The sequence below is a fragment of the Hemitrygon akajei genome, chromosome 19 (assembly GCF_048418815.1).
Source record: "Hemitrygon akajei chromosome 19, sHemAka1.3, whole genome shotgun sequence".
NCBI lineage: Eukaryota > Metazoa > Chordata > Chondrichthyes > Myliobatiformes > Dasyatidae > Hemitrygon > Hemitrygon akajei.
The window spans coordinates 16,682,281-16,704,355 of NC_133142.1; the positions used below are offsets into that span (position 1 = coordinate 16,682,281).

At 38.5% G+C, this 22,075-nt stretch overlaps 1 protein-coding gene across 4 annotated transcripts in view; it reads right to left on the reverse strand.

Annotated features, from left to right (window-relative positions):
* Positions 1-22,075, reverse strand: part of iqsec1b (IQ motif and Sec7 domain ArfGEF 1b) — a 455,019-nt gene that overhangs the window by 200,722 nt on the left and 232,222 nt on the right. The window contains exon 1 of one of the 4 annotated variants that reach the window (XM_073072151.1): positions 15,991-16,118. The exons of the other annotated variants lie outside the window; for them this stretch is intronic. Within the exon in view, the coding sequence (XP_072928252.1) occupies positions 15,991-16,013 (23 nt within the window). The 5' untranslated portion in view covers positions 16,014-16,118. Of the gene's footprint in view, positions 1-15,990; positions 16,119-22,075 lie in introns of those variants that run through there. 4 annotated transcript variants of the gene reach the window in all.

Consider the following 22,075-nt stretch of genomic DNA (forward strand, 5'->3'; position numbering starts at 1 on the left):
AATATAGTGTTTTCAAAGTACTAAATATTCTTTAAAATGCAAACAATATTTAAAGCCTACCTTGGCAAGAACACCAAATGAAGTATCAGAATAGCAGCAAGACCACAGTTAATTCTTTTCAACAACTGAAATGCAGTTCTTGTCTTGGAAACCAATCATATGAAAGATTTACAATGGAGGGTACTTAAATATTTTAAAAGTAATATGATTCACAATGCACAATCCTGATTATGTTTCAAGGTCAATCTGGTTAATAATGCCAACCATATATCTGGTAACAAACACATCAGAAGCTGCTCATATCTGTGGTTGCTCATTGAAAATATTTCTACTGTTGCTGGAACCCTCTTTCAGTTCTGATGAAAGGTCTCAAGGCCTATAAAGTTAAACTTTTCTCTTTTCACGCTGCCTGACCTGTTTTCCTCCAGCATTTTCTGTTTTTATTTCTGATCTGCCAACCCCCTCCCTCTGATTGTCCTCTTCATTCACTTTCATCCATGCTCCATTGTCTAATTAGATTCATTCTTCTTCAGACCTTTACCTCTTCCAATAATCTCCGAGCATTTTACATTATACCTCCACCCCCATGCAACCACTTACCCCCTCTTCTGGTCTCAACTATCACCTGCCAACTTATACTCCTACCCCCACCCCGCCTGATTTTGGTTTCTGCCTCCATCTTTTCCAGTCCTGATAGAGGGTCTCAGCCTGAAACGTTGACTCTTTATTTCCTTCCCTCCATTAGATGCTGTCTGATTACTCCCGTCAGCATTTTATGTGTGTTGCTCAAGATCTCCAGCATTTGCAGAATCTCTTGTGTCTATGATCTATGCAGGTCAGTCATTTAAAAACTTCAGTGCTGGGGAAATTTTTAGAAATGATAATTAGACAGAATTAGCAGTCACTAAAACAAGCAGATTAAGGAAAACCAACTGTTAAAGGTATATTATGTTCAACCAGCTTGAAAGTAGTAACAGAATATCAGTTAAGGAAATGTGGTTGATATAATGTCAATGGACTTTTAAAGTGCTGTCCCGATTCGTCATCAAGATTAAACTTATAGAATAGAAGGGATAGTAGCAGCACAGATAGAAAAATCAACATAGTAGAAAATAAGACAGAGGAAGAACATGAATGGGATGATCTCATGGGATCCATTTGAAGATCACTCTTTCTAAATAAAAACAACAAAAATTTTGAAACATTGAAACGGGACAAAGGATGTTGGCCCGAAATGTTGACTGTACTTTTTTTCCATAGATGCTGCCTGGCCTGCTGAGTTCCTCCAGTACTTTGGTTGTGCTGCTTGGATTTCCAGCATCTGCAGATTTTCTCTTGTTTGCCATACAAAGTGAATGTTATTTTAACTTATAGCTTTGTTTTTTTATGTAACTGAATTGACCAGATTTTGGCTAATCATGACCTAATTAACTTCTTAAAATTTCACTGTAATTTTCAGTTTTTAACATTACCTACGTTATACACACATAGTTCCTGTGACCGGTAATATTTGTTTTGAACAGCGTTTAGATAATGCTATTCTAAATCTATGACTTTATTGTTCTTCGATCAATCGATAAACATGGAAATGGGATGGTGGACATGGTAGGAGGAATGCGTTTTTGCTTGTGGACAGTCTGATCACTGAGCTTGAAGATGGCCTTGGCCAAGGTAACTTTGATAACAGTTTCACCTCCACCACTACCAGCACCATACACTGTGCAGTTTGCTTTGAATAATCCATTCCCAAAGTGTACTTACAATCTTGTACAATTTTAATTCTGTCCATTGTAAAATACCACCTAATGTAAGTCTGTATTTCATTATCTTTGGCTTTCCCTCCATAGCAACACACCTAAGTGCTGGAGGAACTCAGCTAGTCAAATAGCATCAACAGAAATGAATAAACGGTCAATGTCTTAGGCTGAGACCCTGCATCATGACTGGAAAGAAAGGGGGAAGATGCCAAAATGAGAAGGTGGGGTGAGGGGAAGGAATACAAGGTAACAGGTGAATACAGGCGAGTGAGGGAGGGAGGATGAAGTAAGAAGCTGGAGAGGTGATAGGTGGAAAAGGTGAAGGGCTGGAGCAGAATGAATCTTATAGGAGAGTAGACAATGTGAGAAAGGGAAGCACTTGGGTAAGGTAATAGCCAGGTGAGGAAAAAAGGTAAGAGTGGGGAATAGAAGAAGAGGATAACTAGGGAGAGGGTAGGACCACGCAAGGATAAAGGGGGAGAACATTTGCTTGGATGTGGAGGATATGGGTGAGGTCATTAATGAGCACTTTACATCAGTTTTTACCAAGAAGGAGGACGTGGAGGATAGAGAGATCAAGGTTAAACACATTGATATGCTAGGGCATTTTGAAGTAAAGGCGGAGGTAGTGTTGGGGTCTCTTAAGGAGCTTTAAGGTAAATGTCCCCAGGGCATGATGGGATATATTCCAGGTTATTGAAAGAGGCAAGAGATTGCTGAGGCCTTGACCAATATCTTCATTTCTTCTCTAGCACAGGCAAGATTCTGGAGAACTGTTGAGTAGCTAATATTGTTTCATACTTCAAGAAGGGACCCAGGGATAATCCTGGGAACTATAGACTGGTGAGTATCATATTAGTGGTATGGAAGTTGCTGGTGAGAGATGATAGGTATAGGATTTATGAGCATTTGGAAAACCATGGCCTAATTAGGGAAGTCAGCAGGGCAAGTTGTGTCTTACTAACTTGATTGAGATTCTTAACAAAGTGATAGGGGTGATTGATTAAAGTAGAGCTGTGGATGTTGTCTACATGGATTTTAGAAAAGCATTTGACAAGCTCTCTCGTGGGTGGGTCATCCAAAAGCTTAAGATGCATGGGATTCATGGTAAATTGAGCATTTAGATTCAGAACTGCCCATAGAAGACAGAGGGTAGTGATTGAAGGGACTTATTCTAGCTACAGACTAGTGATTAGTGGTTTTCTGCTACTGTACTGGGACCTCTGCTGTTTGGGATGTATATAATTGACCTGGGTGAGAACGTAGATAGGTAGATTAGAAAGTTTGGAGATGATATGAAGATTGGTAGTGCTGTAAATAGCATAGATGACTGGCAAAGAATATAGCAGGATATAGATCAGTTGCAGAGATGGATTGAGAAATGGCAGATGGAATTTAACCCATCAAATGTGAAGTGTCACGCTTTGGTAGGTCAAATGTAAAGAGACAGTATACTGTTAAGGGCAAGGTCCTTAACAGTGATGGATAATTAGAGGGATCTTGAGGTCCAAATTCATAGATCCCTCAAAGTAGCTACACATGTTGATAGGGTGGTTAAGATGGCATTTATATTAGTTGAGGCATTGAGTTCAAAAGTCAGGAAATTATGCTGTAGCTTGATAAAACTCTAGTTAAGCCATATCTGGAATATTGCATACAGTTTCAGTCACACCTTTATAGAAATGGCTTTGGAGAGGGGGCAGGAGGTTTACCAAGATGTTGCCTGGAACCAGAGGGCATGTGCTGTAACGATAGATTGAACAAACCTGGGTTGTTTTTTCTGGAGTGGCAGAGGCTGAGCAGAGATCTGATAAAGGTTTATAAGATTATGAGAGGCATAGATGGAGTAGACAGACAATATTGTTTTCCAAGTGTTAAAATGTCTAATATCAGAGGGCATATCAGTGGGGGTAATTTCAAAGGAGCTGTGAGGGGCAGGCAAGTTTTGTTTTACATAGAGTTTTGTGGATTCCTGGAATGCACTGCTTAGGGTGATGGTAGAGGGAGAAACCTTAGGGACTATTTAAGAGACATTTTGATAAGCACATAAATGGGAGGAACTTGGAAGGATATGGACATTGTGTAGATTGAAGAGACTAGTGAGCCATTTAATTACTATTTTAATTGGTTCAGCACAATATTGTGGGCTGAAGAGCCTGTTTCTGTGCTGTACTGAGCTATTCTCTTTGGGCATCTGTTTACACTATCCTTTTATTGCCTTTACAATAATCCTGTCTTTTCACTTAGCCAACAACTCCCACTTGCCCCATTAGCAAGAAGGAAGACAACACCCCATCACCTGATCTAACAGTCACCAGCTCAGGTAATTTAGAGTCTAATTCAGAGATATGTGGCAAGTTACTAGGCACAAATCAACTGTACCAAGTCATGAGTACAAAGAGCAGCCAAGATGCCAGCTCGTCAGAACATATAGTAACACTGAATTCTGCTGCAGAGAAATATTGACTTTGATGGGTTGTCTGCAGAACATGGCTGATGGACATGTGCAACTAAGTGACTGACTCATTAACCTGTCTTCCAAAAAATTTACTTGTAATTCTAACATCAAATTGGGCTTTGTACTTTGCCAACCTGGAATAAATAGGAACCTCTATTTTAATACTAATAATTTTACAATGGCCAATGGATACATTTTGCTCTGCAGCAGAAGCAGAAGTCACCGAATGTCCAGGTGTTGAAATGGGAAGTCAAATTTGCCCAGCAGTCAACAGTGTACTTTAATGACTCATGTTCATTATCTGTCTTATTTGAAGTGAAATTTTGGGTTTTGCAGCATTATGCCGTATGGTGTAAAAACACAACATTACTATATAATACAAAATAAATAGTATAAAAAAGGAATATAGGTAGTGTACATGGACTGTTCAGAAATCTGATGGGGGAGGGAAAGAAGTTTTTTTCTGACTCATTGAGTATGGGTCTTCAGGCTCTTGTACCTCCTCCCTGATGGTAGTACTGAGAAGAGGGCATGTCCCAGATTGTGAGGGCCCTTAGTGATGGATGCCAACTTCTTGAAGCACCACCTCCTGAAGATATCCTCAATGACAGGAGGGTTGTGATGGAGCTGACTAAGTCTACAACCCTCAGCAGCCTCATGCCATCCTGAGCGTTGCTAAGGGACAAGATAATTAGAGTATATCCATTTCACAAAGCTAACATCTCTCCTTCCACTTTTGCTTTTCCCTTAGTAACTTCAAAACTACCTGTCACACAAAGACTAAGGTTATTGTCAATGGTAAAGTCTGAAGCCAGGTCTTCCATGCTCAGAGCTCTACAAGACCAATTTCATCCATCAACACTTCAAGCTGTCACTCTTGCAGAGGTCACAAGAAAAGCAGAATTAACATTTTTAATTGATAAAAGGATATGCTGAAAACATTAACTTGTTCCTTCCTCACAAATACAGCCTGAACTACTGAGTTCTTTCAGCATTTCCAGTTGTATTACAGATATTGTGTATCTGCCATATTTTGCTAGTGGCCTACTGTTACCTCTGGCCTCACTACTCCTCTTCCCATGGCAATTATTGCCCCTACTGCTCAGCTACTGGGATGTAATACCCCACAAATTTAATGCCAGATTGTAAGAAACTCTAAAACCACTCTAACACCTGACAGCCATTCTGGGTTATTTGAGAAAGTTTGAAGCAGACCATTTAAACTTTAAACTCTTTATGGTGCTCAGACACAGTGGTCTTATCGCACTCTTGTTCCCCCCAACCTGGAACATCCAACGATTAAGTGCCAACCATTGTATTTACTAAGAGAGTTCACATCTGTGATCCTGACCACAGTTTACATACCACCAAATGCCAACGTTAAGCAGACACTCAAGATACTGAGAGCTGCCATCAGTAAACAAGCAACAGCCTACCCCGATGTCTTTCAAATCATTCCCGGGGATGTCAATTAGGCTTACACAGAACATAGAATAGTTCAGCACATTACAGGCCCTTTGGCCCACAATGTTGTGCCGACCATGAAACCCTGCCTCCCATATAACCCCCCACCTTAAATTCCTCCATATACCTGTCTAGTAGTCTCTTAAACTTCACTAGTGTATCTGCCTCCACCACTGACTCAGGCAGTGCATTCCACGCACCAACCACTCTCTGAGTGAAAAACCTTCCTCTAATATCCCCCTTGAATTTCCCTCCCCTTACCTTAAAGCCATGTCCTCTTGTACTGAGCAATGGTGCCCTGGGGAAGAGGCGCTGGCTGTCCACTCTGTCTATTCCTCTTAATATCTTGTACACCTTTATCATGTCTCCTCTCATCCTCCTTCTCTCCAAAGAGTAAAGCCCTAGCTCCCTGAATCTCTGATCATAATCCATACTCTCTAAACCAGGCAGCATCCTGGTAAATCTCCTCTGTACCCTTTCCAATGCTTCCACATCCTTCCTATACTGAGGCGACCAGAACTGGACACAGTACTCCAAGTGTGGCCTAACTAGAGTTTTATAGAGCTGCATCATTACATCGTGTCTCATAAACTCTATCCCTCGACTTATGAAAGTTAACACCCCATAAGCTTTCTTAACTACCCTATCTACCTGTCAGGCAACTTTCAGGGATCTGTGGACATGTACCCCCAGATCCCTCTGCTCCTCCACACTACCAAGTATCCTGCCATTTACTTCATACTCTGCCTTGAAGTTTGTCCTTCCAAAGTGTACCACCTCACAATTCTCTGGGTTGAACTCCATCTGCCACTTCTCAGCCCACTTCTGCATCCTATCAATGTCTCTCTACAATCTTTGACAATCCTCTACACTATCCACAACACCACCAACCTTTGTGTTGTCTGCAAACTTGCCAACCCACCCTTCTACCCCCACATCCAGGTCGTTAATAAAAATCACAAAAAGTAGAGGTCCCAGAACAGATCCTTGTGGGACACCACTAGTCACAACCCTTCAATCTGAATGTACTCCCTCCACCACAACCCTCTGCCTTCTGCAGGCAAACCAATTCTGAATCCACCTGGCCAAACTTCCCTGGATTCCATGCCTTCTGACTTTCTGAATAAGCCTACCGTGTGGAACCTTGTCAAATGCCTTACTAAAATCCATGTAGATCACATCCACTGCACTAACCTCATCTATATGCCTGGTCACCTCCTCAAAGAACTCTATCAGGCTTGTTAGGCACGATCTGCCCTTCACAAAGCCATGCTGACTGTCCCTGATCAGACCATGATTCTCTAAATGCCTATAGATCCTATCTCTAAGAATCATTTCCAACAGCTTTCCCACCACAGCTTGTTTGCAAAATCTCTGCCCATTTGTCATCAACATATAAGCTGCAGCACCAGGGATCCCAACATACTCAACCATAGCCATATACAACTACAAATGTCTACTGTTCTATGCCTAGACCACATATTGGCTGTCCTCCTCCAACCTGTAGAGGTAGAGAGACTTAAATTCCTCAGTTTTATCATTACAGAAGTGTTGTCATGGGGCCAGCATGTAAGTATCATTATGAAAAAGCATGAGAGTGCCTCTACTTTCTTAGAAGTTAGCGAAGATTTGGCATGTCATCTAGAACTTTGCAGTTGAGAGTATAGTGACTGGTTGCATCATGGCCTGATATGGAAATACCAATGCCCTTGAACAGAAATGTCCGCAAAAGGTAGTAGATACAGCCCAGTATGTTATGGTAAAGCCCCACCATTGAGCACAACTACATGAAGTGCTGTCAAAAGAAGACAGTATTAATTATCAAATATTCCATCACCACCATCATCCAGTCCCTGCTCTCTGCTGCCATCAGGAAAAAGGTATAGGAACCTCAGGACCCACACCACCCAGTTATTACCCCTCAACCATCAACCTCCTTAGCCAGAGGGGATAACTTCACTCACCCCCTCACTGAACTGTTCCTACAACCTATGGACTAATTTTCAAGAAATTTTCATCTCATGTTCTCAGTATATTTTGCTTATTTATTTGTTATTATTATTTGTATTTTTTTATTTCTTTTTGCACTTGCACAGTTCATTGTCTTTTGCACATTAGTTGTTTTCCATCTTGCTAGGTGCAGTCTTTCATTGATTCTATAGTGTTTCTTGCATTTACTGTGAATTCCCACAAGAAAATGTATATGGTGACATATAGGTACTTTGATAATAAATATACGATGTATTTTAATAGATGCTTCAATAACGGTAGATAGACAGTACATCTTTAAATGACCTGGAAGAGCTCTACTGTAATACGTTATGCAACTTGGAAAGGTTTAAGAGATGGTTCCTTTGAGGTTTGTGTGGAACAAACTACATACATGATTTCCTCAATCTTTGTTTCTCCTGTTCTTGCTGCACATCACAACTACAAGGAAATAAGAATGTATCAAAATTGAAGTCCTTCACTTTAATGTGGAGAAGGACAGAAGTAAACTAACTTAATGACAAATGGGAACACTTAACAAATGCCTCATTATACATGATTCCTTTGCAGTCTTCTTTCTTGAGAAGTACCTCAGGACATTCATGCCATTTTTGAAGGATGGTCCACTGAAGGGAATATAATGACCGACTCCTATCACATTTTTAACAATTGTTCCAAGGCAAAAGGTTGAACAAAAAATCTTAACAAATCTTAACAAGCTTATTTTTCTATCAGCTCACTATATTCTACCCTCCCCATCACTGAGCATATCTACACTGAGTGCTGTTACAGGAAAACGGCATTGATCATCAGGGACCTACTCTATTCTCACTGCTGTCAACAGGAAGAAGGACCTAACCACCATGTTCAGGAACAGTTATTACCCCTCACTCAGCAGGCTCTTGAACCAGAGGGGATCACTGACCGTTCCCAGAATCTATGGACTCACTTGCAAGGACTCTTCATCTCATGTCCTTGATACTAATTGCTAATATTTATTATTTTTATTTATTTTCTTTCTTTTTGTATTTGCCCATTTGTTTGTCCATCCTGTTGAGTCCACCCTTTTGCTAATTCTACTCTGTTCCTTCCATTTACTGTGAATGCCTGCAGGACAATTAATCGCAGGGTTGTATATGGTGATGTATGTACTTTAATAATACATTTATTTTGAACCTTAAACTCAGAGATAATCTGCTCATCTGAGCACTGGATCTTGATTTGAGATCAATGCAATAACTTCATAAGGTAGCAATACGTGTACCATGGAAACAAATATTTGGTCTGTCAGTAGTCAAACGCACTGTTGATTATTCAGGAAAAAAAGCATTGTAGCTACCTCTGGGTATGCTGATGTTGCAAAAATGTTTTTGTTCTAGCTGAAGTCTGCAAACCAACTTTATATTTTCCATCTGGCATACGTTGAGAATCCTGCAATATTGGAAAGTCTATAACCATTACAATGATCCCTGTACTTGCTTTAACAGATGATTTCAACTCTTCTGGACTAGTGAACTTTAGTGCCTTCCCCAGTACAGCTGTGCACAGCAAAGTGGGAGATCTAGTATAAGACATTATTCCAGCTTGAAACCAACACAAGGCAAAAACATTCAAAGATATTGTGATTTTAGGGCCAAATTCAGGAAAATTCTGGGTATTCTCTATGACAGCAGTTGTGCCTACAACACCTGAAAGATCTTAATGACCACTACCTTAATGAAGCAGAGTTTCCTCTAATATTATGCATCAGTCAAATGCACAAACAAAAACTAGTCATTAAATGTTTTTTTCCCCATAGATGCTGCCTGGCCTGCTGAGTTCCTCCAGCATTTTGTGTCTGTCGCTTGTGTTTCCAGCATCTTCAGATTTTCACTTGTTTGTCACTAAATGTTATTACGAGTCCCCTCCTAATACTGAGAATATTTCTCCCATTGCAATCCCCATTGCGCATTTTGCAAATTAGATGCGTCTTCCACAGTAAAGACCAACATAAAGCACTTGCTCAAGGCCTCAGCTATTTCCACATTACCGAATATAAATTCTCAACTTTCAACCTACAAGAAAGAATGACATTGACCCTGCAACAGGATGAGGGAGGAGCTGATTAGCATAGACTAGAAACATGGGCTATAGGATGGGACAAATGATCAGAGATTTTTCACAGTGCTCAACATAAGCATATTCCATTTAAAAGCAAGGAAAGAGGGTGTGGGGAGAGCCAGCCTTAGATAATGAAGGAAATAAAAGGAATGAACTTTAAGTGCACATGTACGAAGTCACCAAGAATAACATAGAAACAAAAAAAACCTACAGCACAATACAGACCCTTCAGCCCACAAAGCTGTGCTAAACATGCTTTAAACAACCTTAGAAATTACCTAGGGTTACCCATAGCCCTCTATTTTTCTAAGCTCCATGTACCTGTCCAGGAGTCTCTTAAAAGACCCTATCATATCCACCTCCAACACCATCGCTAGCAGCCCATTCCACGCACTCACCACTCTCTGCGTCAAAAACGTACTCCTGACATCTCCTCTGTACCTACTTCCCAGCACCTTAAAACTGTGCCCTCTCATGCTAGCTATTTCAGCGCTGGGAAAAAGCCTCTGATTATCCACACAATCAATGCCTCTCAACATCTTATACACCTCTATCAGTGGGAACCTGTAGGATTGGGAAGACATTAAAAAGCAACAAAGAACCATTAGGTAAGAAATTAGGAAAAACATAGTTTATGGAAGTAAAGTAGCACAAAATATAAAAACAGATAGTATAAGTTTGATAGTAATATGAAACAGAAAATGGGGGCTAAAGTGAAAGCAGGTCCCTTGGAAGATGTGATAGGGGAAGAGTAATATGGAAATGGCTGAGGCCTTGAACAACTAGGCATCCCAGAAAACAAAGAAATGGTGGAAGTTATAACAGATGCAAATGTGGTAATTTACCAAATTTCTCTGGATTCTGGGCAGCTTCCAATAGATTGAAAGACAGTGAATGTCACAAATTGTTTCAAAAGGATGTAGGCAAAGATGAGTAACTATAGGCTTATCTTCTGTAGTTGGGAAAATGCATGAAGCTATCACTAAAGAAGAAATAACAAGACATCTGGAAAGAAAAGTTTCCTTCAGACAGACAAAACATGGATTCACAAAGGGCAGGTCCTGTTTACCAAACTCATCTGGAATTCTTCGAGGATATAATGAGTACAGTGAGAGAGGGAAAGAATTGGGGTGTTATATATTTGGGTTTCCAGAAGGCACTCTATAAGCTGCCACATAAGTGACATATGATAAGGATGCATGGAGTTGGGGGTATGGATAGAGGATTGGTTAACCAATAGAAAACAGAGAGTTGGGATAAATGGGTGTTCTCTGGTTGGCATCAATGGTGAGCAGAGTGCATTAGGGTCAGTTCTGAGCTTGCAGCTGTTTAAGATATACATTACAATTTGGAAGAAAGGAACAAGTGTAGCATATCTAAGCTTGCTGATTACACTAAGGTGAGTGAAAAAGCAAATTGTGCAAAGGATGCAGACAGCCTGCAGAGTTATAGATAGATTAAGTAAGGAGGCAAGATCTGACAGATGGAATACACATGGTAAATGTGAGATCATTCACTTTGGAAGGGAAAATAGAAGTCAGGATTACTATTTAAATTTTGAAAGATTGAAACATGTTGTTGTGCAGAGGAACTCGTGAGTCCTTTGCATGAACTGCAAAAGGATGGTTTGAGGTGCAATAGGTTATCAAGAAGACAAATGGAATATTAGCTTTCATTGCTAGAAGGATGGAATTTAAGCACAAGGAGGTTTTGCTGCAACTCTACAGGTACTGCTGTTGAGGTAAACCTGAAGTACTGTGTGCAGGTCTTGTCTCCTAAGTTGAAGAAGGACATTGTGGCTTTGGAGGCATTATACATGAGGTTCACAAGATTGATTCTGGAAATGAGGGGATTAACTAATGAGGAGAGATTAAGTTGCTCGGGACTGTACTCATTGGAATTCAGAAGAAAGAGAGTAATCTTAAAGAAATGCAAAATTATGAAAGGGATAGACAAGATAGAGACAGAAATGTTGTTTCTCTTTGATAAGTGAGACTATAACTGGACACACAACCTCAAGATTTGAGGGAATAGATATAGGATAGAGATGAAGAAAACTGCTTTTCCCAGAGAGTAGTGAATCTGTGAAATCTTTGCTCAAGGAAACAGTGCAGCTATTCCATAAAATATATTTAAGACATAGTGAACAAAGTTTTGCATAGCAGTAAATTAGAGCTTATGGGGAAAAGACAGGTAGGCAAAGCTGAGTTTGCAGCCAGATCAACCATAATCTTATTGAATGGCAGAGCAGCTCACCCCCAGGTGGCCTACTCCTGCCCCTATTTATTATGTTTGAGCTACCTACTAAGCAGATCCACTCATTATTCCTATCACAGTACATTCCCAGTGATCTCCAAACAAGTTACCATATCATGACCTCAGCCATATAATTTCTCACAAACCAAAACATTTTTCACACACTGAAACTTCAAATCAGACAGACCTGCACATAGCTGACGAAAGTTTCTAAAATTGTTCAGATATATTACTTCTTGATGCTAAAGTGTACTGAACATTCTGTGATGCTATCTCAATGTCACACAAGAATCAGTGTCATTTGCTGAGTTGGGTTAAAACAAAATGTGATGAGGCTAAGCAATTTAAATTAGAACCATGTTGCTACCTGTAGCTTTGGTAAAACATACTAAATGGCACTTTTGGTCCCCTATTTCTAAACAGAGTGGAAAGAAAAAATAGATACACATTTCTGAAACCTTAGTAGATAATGAATTGCAGATTTGAACAAAATGAAAACTGGCAGAAGTAATGCATTTCATTCCATCTGTATCCAAAGCCTGCTATTCAAGTTGTACTAGCACATCTGTTTCTCAGAGGTGCACAATGCATATGGGGTTGCATCAAGAAAAGTTGACAACTTTCCACTGCCTGAAGTATTGCAGCATGCAGTGGCCATTATCAAAACCAGAATTTGCCTATTCTGGCAAGTCAAAGAAGCTCATTCATACTGATGGCATAATTTTTAACTTTAGAATTGTGCTTTGGTTACAAACTCTCACTTTTCCATACTACAATCATCTAAAATTCAAATCATCTTTGGTCACCTATAATGATTTTTAATGAAGCTTAAAATGTGTCTAATGTTTTAAATTCTCCATTCAACATGTCATAGAAACATTCTGCGTAAATAGCCCAGTTTGTTAATCCATATAGATAGTATATAGTGTTGTTTTATGTTGTTCAATATTCACTTAGTCTATTCAAATAGTTCCAAATAAAAGCTGCTAGAATTGTGTGATATTGTGCATATATAATAGACAATCCAAAACTAAACCTCACAAATTAGAATTGCAATATCTGAAATGAATATAGAGTGGTGCTAGTAAGTTTGTGAAGCCTGTAGAATTTTCTCAATTTCTGCATAAATATGACCTAAGCTGAGATCAGATCTTCACACATCCTAAAACTATATAAAGTGAACCCAATTAAATAAATAATACAAAAAATATTTTACTTGTTCATTTATTTTTAGAGAAACATAATCCAATATTACATGTATTTGTTGGAAAAAGTATGTGAACCTTTGCTTTCAATAACTGGTGCGATCCCCTTGTACAGCAATAACGTCAACCAAATACTTCTGGTAACAGTTGATTAGTCCTGCACATTGGCTTGGAGGAATTTTAGGCCATTCCTCCTTACTAAACTGGGATGCTGGTGGGTTTCCTTGCAAGAACTGCTTGCTTCAGGTTGCTCCACAACATTTCTATACATTTGGCCATTCCAAAACACAAATTTTCTTCTTTTTAAACCATTCTATTGTTGATTTACTCTTGCCTTTTGGATCACTGTCTTGTTGCATTAACCGTCTTCTATTAAGCTTCAGGAAACAGACTGCTACTCTGACATTTTCCTGTAAAATGTCTTGATACAATTTTAATTTATTGTTCCCTCAACAATTACATGCTGTCCAAGCCCTGCGGCAGCAAAGCAGCCCCAAACTATGATGCTCCTTCCACCATGCTTCATAGTTAGAGTGAGGTTTTGGTGTTTGTGTGCAGTGACTAGTTTTCCCCCAAACACAGCAATGTGCATTTCTACCAAAAAGTTCAATTTTTGTCTCTTCTGTCCATAGAACATTGTCCCAGAAGCACTGTAGAACATCCAGGTGGTCTTTTGCAAACTTGAGATATGCAGTAATGTGTTTTTTGGAGAGCAACAGTTTCCTCCATGGTATCCTTCCATGAACACCATTCCTGTTCAGTGTTTTTCTTATAGTGGACAGATGGACAGAGACTTCAGTAAGTTCTAGAAATTTCTGCAGGTCTTTTGCTGTTAACCTTGGGTTCTATTTCACCTCCTTCAGCATTGCATGTTGTATTCTTGCTGTGATCTTTGCAGAATGCCAGTTCCTAGGGAAAGTAGCAAAAGCACTGAGTTTCTTCCATTTGTAGACAATTTCTTTTACTATGAACTGATGAGCACTGAGGTCTTTAGAAACACTTTTGTAGCCTTTTCCAGCTTCATGCATCACTACAATTCTTCTTCTAAGGTCCTCTGAAAGTTGTTTTGATCAAGGCATGGTGCACACGTAAAGAGATCTTTCTTGAGAACAGCAGGTTTTGTCAGTAATCTGACTTTGTGTGTCTTTTTTTTAATAGGGCAGGGTGCCTGTACAACCCACACCTCCAATCTCATCACATTGATTGGAACACCCGACTTCAAATAGCTTTTGTAGAAAGCATTACCCCAGAGGTTCACATACTTATTCCAACAAATACATGTAATATTGGATAATTTTTCTCAATAAAACAAATGAACAAGCATAATGTTTTTGTGTTATTTATTTAATTGGGCTCGCTTTATTTAGGAGGCGTGAAGATCTGATCACATTTCAGGTCATATTTGTACAGAAATAGAGAAAATTCTATAGTGTTCACAAGCTTTCTACCACCATTGTCTCTTCAATAAAATTTAGACACTTATTCAGTTAAAATAGTCAAAGGATAAAGAAAGATCACAGAAATAAAAATCTTCCCAAAAATTTAGTTCCCCTCAACAAGGGGAATTACTTCAGGAATTCAATGTAGACTCAAGATCTATTGCATTTGAAAACAGCTAATAAGCCTATACTCAGATGAAGGTATTAGTTAATCACAGAGCTAAAATATTATACATCTATATGAACATATTTGAGTAAATTACCATTTCCATTCAAACAACTTCAAACCACTTGGAATTGAACAAGCAAAAAAGACGATGATTTTATGATAAACTTTATCTTCAAATCTTTGAGGACTGTGATAATTATAACCTAAGAGTAATGACACTCAGTCATGGCTTTTCTCTTCATAGACTGGTCACTCATAATTCATTTGCAATTACTGTCAGTAAATGCAGCATTAACACAGTAAGTAAAGGTATTTCACTTTGGCCTCGAGCAATACATCTATTTCTGTGCATGGAAGATCAGGAAAGACAGACATGAGCTTTCAATTCCTATTTGACCTTTCATTTATATTACAAAAATCATTTGTTTTCTACCCACATCTGAGGTTACTGCAGGTAACAAATACTATCAAAATGAAGCAAATCAATTTATAAATAAGCACTGGAGGTAGTGTAATTAGCTCACAGATTAGATATTAACATAAATTTTTTCTCTGTTATCATTGGTTAAATCGGAGAAGTCCTATGCACAAAATATTGTATGAAACTAAGAATTGATCATGCATATATTTACTACAATCCATCTAAAAATCATGATTGCTTCCATGTTGAATGATCTTCTGGTTCTTATCCCACCTGCAACACATCTAGAAATCAAGATCTGTCTCTTCCAATTACAGATTTTTATTTTGAAAAAGACTAGTACCCTTACAATAATATGTCATGACACATTACAATATTGACATTACTATATTGTATATACATTTCTGTATTTTGAATACAATCTGCAATGAACTACTGTCAGATGTGCCTCATTATTAAAATTTTTCCTGGATGTCTAAATCACATTTTTACAGTACACCTGATTACAACCATCTTATATGTCATCTTACATTACAAAATCTGCTTCTATATGTAGTATGGACAAATGAAAAATTATAGCACTGAAAGCAGTTGCTACAAAATATTTGAATCACTGCAAAGGGCTTCCGATCATTAGATGACCTTTCCCTCATCTTTTAATGTTGCAAAGCACTAACTATTCAAGCCATAATCTTAAAATATTTCAGAAATATGGGGCAACCTTGTACTTACAAATGACAATGTCTAAAGGCCATTCTGAAGCTGTGTCACCTTGATGATCGAATAAAAAGCAAAGATGGTTCATTAGGCTATTTGCAAAAACTACAACCAGTGGACTTCCACATTTCTTCCAGCTCAGTTAAAAGGGTAAACGTACACAGCAGAGAGGTTTGATGCAACCAGAAAATAACTGCATCACCTAAACTGAGCACAGGGTAAGATATGATGGGTTTATAATATTTCCCCAAAAGATCGCTCTTTTGCATAAGCCACCTCATTTAAAAATACTACATTCCAAATTAAACAAAAATGCGCAGTTGCTTAATTTACATTCAAAATCAAACATGTAAGAAATATAGTCACATTTAAGTTATTTTTCCACCTCTCTATAACCAATGTAGTTCAGTCCAAAATAGTGATTGCCGATTGGTGCCATATCACCATGACAACAGCAGTTATCAGTTGAGGCAAATCTTAGTCACTTTGACAATGGCTATTCAATTTATAGGCAGTCACTACACAGTGAGAGATGCTGTAGATGTATTTAGGTTTAATGAACATTTGCATTTGTGTAATTAGCAAGGCAGAAGAAATTTAATGATAAAATTTTTGATTTTTTAATTACAACTTCAGAAAAGCTTCCAATTCAGTGTACAAAACATATACTTTCTATTTACAGATATAAAGCAGTTTTTTAAAGAAATGTTTCAATCACAGTACTATCTCTCTAACTTAATAATGCATGAGTGATTCTTTCATCTATCATTACAGCTGCATGTCCAAGTAACTCACAAAATCAAATACATCTCCCATTTCTGTGAGATACTGACAAAGTAATGTAGCATTACATCATATAAAACAGAATAAATTTCCCATTCAAAATATTTTTACTTATAAAATCAGGAGTACTAAAATAACAAAGCCTTTAGTACCTACAACATCTCTGCTGATATCCTAAAATTATGTGAAAAGATGAGTCAGAAATTCATAATCTGATCAACCAAATTAAGGAAACGGGGGATACATCTCAGACCTTGACCATCTCTTGACCATAATGGAAACTAAGCACTAAGGTGTTCCTCAAACTCCTCCTCATAGTGTCTGAAGAGCTGCTTCCCAACTCTCAGTGCACACACCATTCATTAGGTGCTGTGGACAAAATGGTCACTATGTCAAACTCCAAGAAAATGCAGGGAGTAGCACCAACCTCCATATATGGGCTTACATTAATTCACCAAAACATTTGACTTAATCAGGAGCAATTGTTAAACACTTCTCAAATTTTGCTACCCATAGAAATGTGTCTAATTCTTATGTCTGGTCTACGATGACGTGCAAACTATGAAACTAACCAATGGGTCTACAACCAGGGAAGGTCGATTTTCTTTATTTTTTAATTATATCATAAATTGTCTTTATTTAGTTTTAATGTTTTAATTAATTTATATGACAAACATTTTAATTAATGTACTTAGAAATGAGCCATTTAGTCCAGCCCAATGAAATATTTTTCTATTTTCTCCTTTAGTAGGGTCTCCATTTGATTAAAACTTGTGAAATACCAACTATTCCATCATGACCTGCCAATATTTTTCATGTCAGAATGTTTGCAAACACAAGAATTCCAAACCTCTTTGGGTTTTGCTGACTGTGTTCCAATGTTGGATTCCCCATATATATACTGTAAACAGTATCAGGGTCTGAACCTGTTACAAATCCCTACCATTTGTGCTGAGAAATTTGTCCCCTGAAACAATTCCAGTTTACATTAAAAGACGCCAGACTTAAAACTGGCTACAAGAAGCAGTAGTGGCATGTGAACTACTATTTTTGACAGTTTAGCTAGATATTAATGTCATATGAAATTGCTAAGTATGAGAATTCACTGTACCATATACCTTTATTAAATCACTAGGCTATGTGGTAAAACATGTATACCTGTCTGGACATGCCCCTCTGCTGACTGCTCCTGTGGTTCCTCCCACAGACCCCTGTATAAAGGTGATTGGGGCACTGCTCCTTCCAGTCTTCAGCATGGTTGTGCCCGTTTTCACTTCCAGTCTCCTAGAGTTATTGATAGTGCATCAGGCCAGCACAATAAACATTAAATGTCAGCAAGGCATTGGTTGATTAAAGAGGTGTTGCTGGGAAATCATATTCTGAGCCTTAACGCACGTGAGTATATAATCAGAATCAGGTTTATTATCACCGGCATGCGTTGTGAAATTTGTTAACTTAGCAGCAGCAATACAATGCAATACATGTTAATATAGAAATAAAAAATAGATAACTAAGTAAATCAATTACAGTAAATATATATATATTGAATAGATTTAAAAATAATGCAAAACAGAAATAATATATATTAAAAAAGAAAAAAACGTGAGGGTGTGTTCATGGGTTCAATGTCCATTTAGGAATCTTACGGCAGAGTGGAAGAAGCTGTTCCTAAATCACTGTGTGTGTACTTACAGGCATCTGTACCTCCTTCCTGACAGTCACAATGAGAAAAGGGCATGCCCTGGGTGATGGGTTCCTTAATAATGGACGTCACCTTTCTGAAGCACCTCTCCTTGAAGACATCTTGGATATTACTGAAGCTAGTACCCTTGAAGCAGCTGATTAATTTTACAACTTTCTGTAGCTTCTTTTGGTCGTGTACAGTAGCACCCCACACCCATACCAGACAGTGATGCAGCCTGTCAGAATGCTCTCCATGGTATCTATAGAAGTTTTCAAGTGATTTAGTGACAAACCGAAACTTGTCAAACTTGTAATGAAATATAGCTGCTGCCTTGCCTTCTTTATAGCTACATCGATATGCTGGAACCAGGTTAGATGTTCAGAGATCTTGACACCCAGGAACACAAACATGCTCTTTAAAGATACCAGTTGATAATCCTTTATCAACGAGATATTGGAAGAGGTTTCAACAAAAGTGAATTTACATAGTGCTTATTTACTAAGATATTGATATGATTGGAAAAATCATTGCTATGAGCAGAGTTTAGTTAAGAGCTAAGAAAATGTTAGTTATATTTCCTAAATCCTTTGCTATTGATCCAAATGTTATTTCCTCTGTCACTTTAACGGTAAGAAAGGACATCGAAGAGTCATACCAAAGAAGGATGAACTACCTCTCACAAAGATATGACAATTAAAATACAGAAATGTAATTTCTACAGAACGAAATACATCCATTTCTTCCCCAACCACCACCACCAATACAAAACTAGATAAATGACATGGTAGCTTTTTTTTGATACAAAATACAAATAAAACAGCATATTATAAATTAAAAATGAAGGTGATAGTGCTATAAATTCACATCAGAGCTTTGTGATTATAAGCATATTTTCTGAAATAATTTTATCTAAAAATTTGTTCATTATGTGGTAGTACCACATAATAACATCAGTGTATAATTCTTAGCTCTGAATTTCAGAGGCGGAATTCAACATGCTGTCAAGACTTCAGTGCATGGTCCCTTCAAAGCTTTGGGATAACCCAAGCTTGTAAAGGCTTTCTTCACTATCTTCTAGGACAAAATAACAATTAAAATGAATCTACCGAATTTCCCTCTCTGGAATGGAGAAAAAAAACTTTCGCAGAGGCTATTTTGATAAGTGCTGCTGTCATTTCTTCATTTCTCATCACAGTAACCACTGTCACAACTATCTGCTGTTTTTAGGTATTAAGTCTTATGTGACAGAAAGAAATGCATTATTTCCTAGTATATAACAATTACGGGGTTTTAAAAACTGTAATCAAAGAAACAATTATAAATATTTGTGATAGATAATACTACACCACACTTCTTTTAGGATATATCACAAAGCTTTTGAAGTACAAATAGTTATCGTTCCAGTAAACAAACATCATTACTTTAAAATGTTTTTTTCTCTATTGGGACAAAAGCTCTTATGGCCAATTATTGCAATTGTAATCACAAGCAGGAACTTTGAACATTTATTGGACTATTTATTTCAAATCATATGTTTTTCTATATGAATATCAATGTTTTCTCCAAGAAAGTTTCACAATATGTCTACATATCCAGTTACTAAATTTCATTGATTTACTTGCAACAGTCAGGTTAGTAGCACTGTGACTGGATCTGAGGTGGCTCAGCAGGGAAGGGTAAGGTCAGGTAGAGCAATTGTGAGAGAAGGCTCAATAGTTAGGGGGACAAACAGGAGATTCTGTGACTGCAGCAGAGATGCTAGGATGACACCTCCCAGGTGTCACTGTCAAAAATATCTCTGAGCAGCTGCAATATATTTTTGAGGGGGAGGCTGAACAGCCAAAGGACATTGTATGCTTTGTTACAAATGACATAGGTAGAAAAAAGGACAAGTCCTGCAGAACAAGTACTGTATAGGGAGTTAGGTAAGAAATTAAAATGCAGGATCTAGTGTGGTAATCTCTGGATCTCTCTTGGTGCCACGAGCTAGTGAGCCCAGGAATAGAAAGATAGAAGAGCTGGTGCAGGGGGCAGGGTTTCAGATTCTTGGACAGAAATATAGAAACACAAAAAGACTACAGCATAATACAGGCCCTTCAGCCCACAAAGCTGTGCCAAACATGTCCCTACCTCAGAAATACCAGGCTTTACTCATAGCCCTCTATTTTTCTAAGCTCCATGTAGCCATCCAGGAATCTCTTAAAAAACCCTATTGTTTCTGCCTCCACCACCACCGCTGGCAGCCCATTCCATGCACTCACCACTCTCTGCGTAAAAAAACTTACCCAACATCTCCTCTGTACCTACTTCCAAGCACCTTAAAACTATACCCTCTTGTGCTAGCCATTTCAGCCCTGGGGAAAAGCCTCTGACTATTCACATGATCAATACCTCTCATTATTTTGTACACCTCTCATCCTCCATTGCTCCAAGGAGAAAAGGCCGAGTAAATCTCCTCTGCACCATTTCTATGATTTCCACGTCCTTCCTGTAGTGAGGTGACCAGAACTAAGCACAGTACTCCAAGTGGGATCTGACCAGAGTCCTATACAGCTGCAACATTATCTCTCGACTCTTAAACTCAATCCCACGATTGATGAAGGCTAATGCACTGTATGCCTTCTTAACCAGAGAGTCAACCTGCGTAGCAGCTTTGAGTGTCCTATGGACTCGGACCCCAAGATCCCTCTGATCCTCCACACTGCTAAAAGACTTAGCATTAATGCATTAATTAGGATTTTGTCTTTTACAAGATGGACAGATCAGGCTGTATTTAAGCCAGAGGGAGGCCAATGGAAATTTGTTTTTGCTACCAGGAAGGGTTGAAACTAGATTGCAGTGGAGTGGGACTCATGAGACCAAAGTCAGTAAGAAGACAGGGGTACATGCAGCAACCAAATAGTGTAAGGCCATCAATCAGGATAGCTATGTGTACAGTAAAAGGACAGCTAGGACTACTGCTTTAAATTCCACCTACATCAATGCACATAGCTGAACAGCTTAAGGCAGATGAACTGAAGGTGTGGATACCCTCTAAGGGCTAGGATATTGTGGCCATAGCAGAAATGTGGCTGAGAGAAGGGCTGTACTGTTCTTGGATACTGATGGTTTAGTGTAACAGAGGAATAAGTAGGAATGGAGGTCAGAATCAGAACAATAGTTAAGGGAATAGAAACAGGTACACAGGGTTAAAGTCCTGAACTGGAGTGCAGCCAGCTTTAAGGGCATTAGGCAGGATCTAGCTGGTGTTGGCTGGGTAACTCTATTTAAAGGCAAAGAAACAGTAGGTAAGTGGAAGGCCTTCAGAAGGGTAATGTCAAGAATCCAAGTGCAGAATGGTATTGTTAGGGTGAAGTGTGGACATACCAAATTCACTGAGCCCAAGTTGATGAGAGATGTCGAGGCAATGGTCGGGAAAAAGAAGGAAGCGTGCATTAGTTTTAGGCAGCAGGGTACAAATGAATACCTCTATTAATATAAAAAGATTAAAAGCAGGATTAAAAGGGAAAGCAGGAGGGCAAACAGATAATATGAGATGGATTTGTCAGGCAAGTTTAAAGATAATCCTAAGAGGCTCTTCAATTATATTAACAGTAAAAAGGTGACTAAGGAGAGACTAGGTCTTCTGAAAGA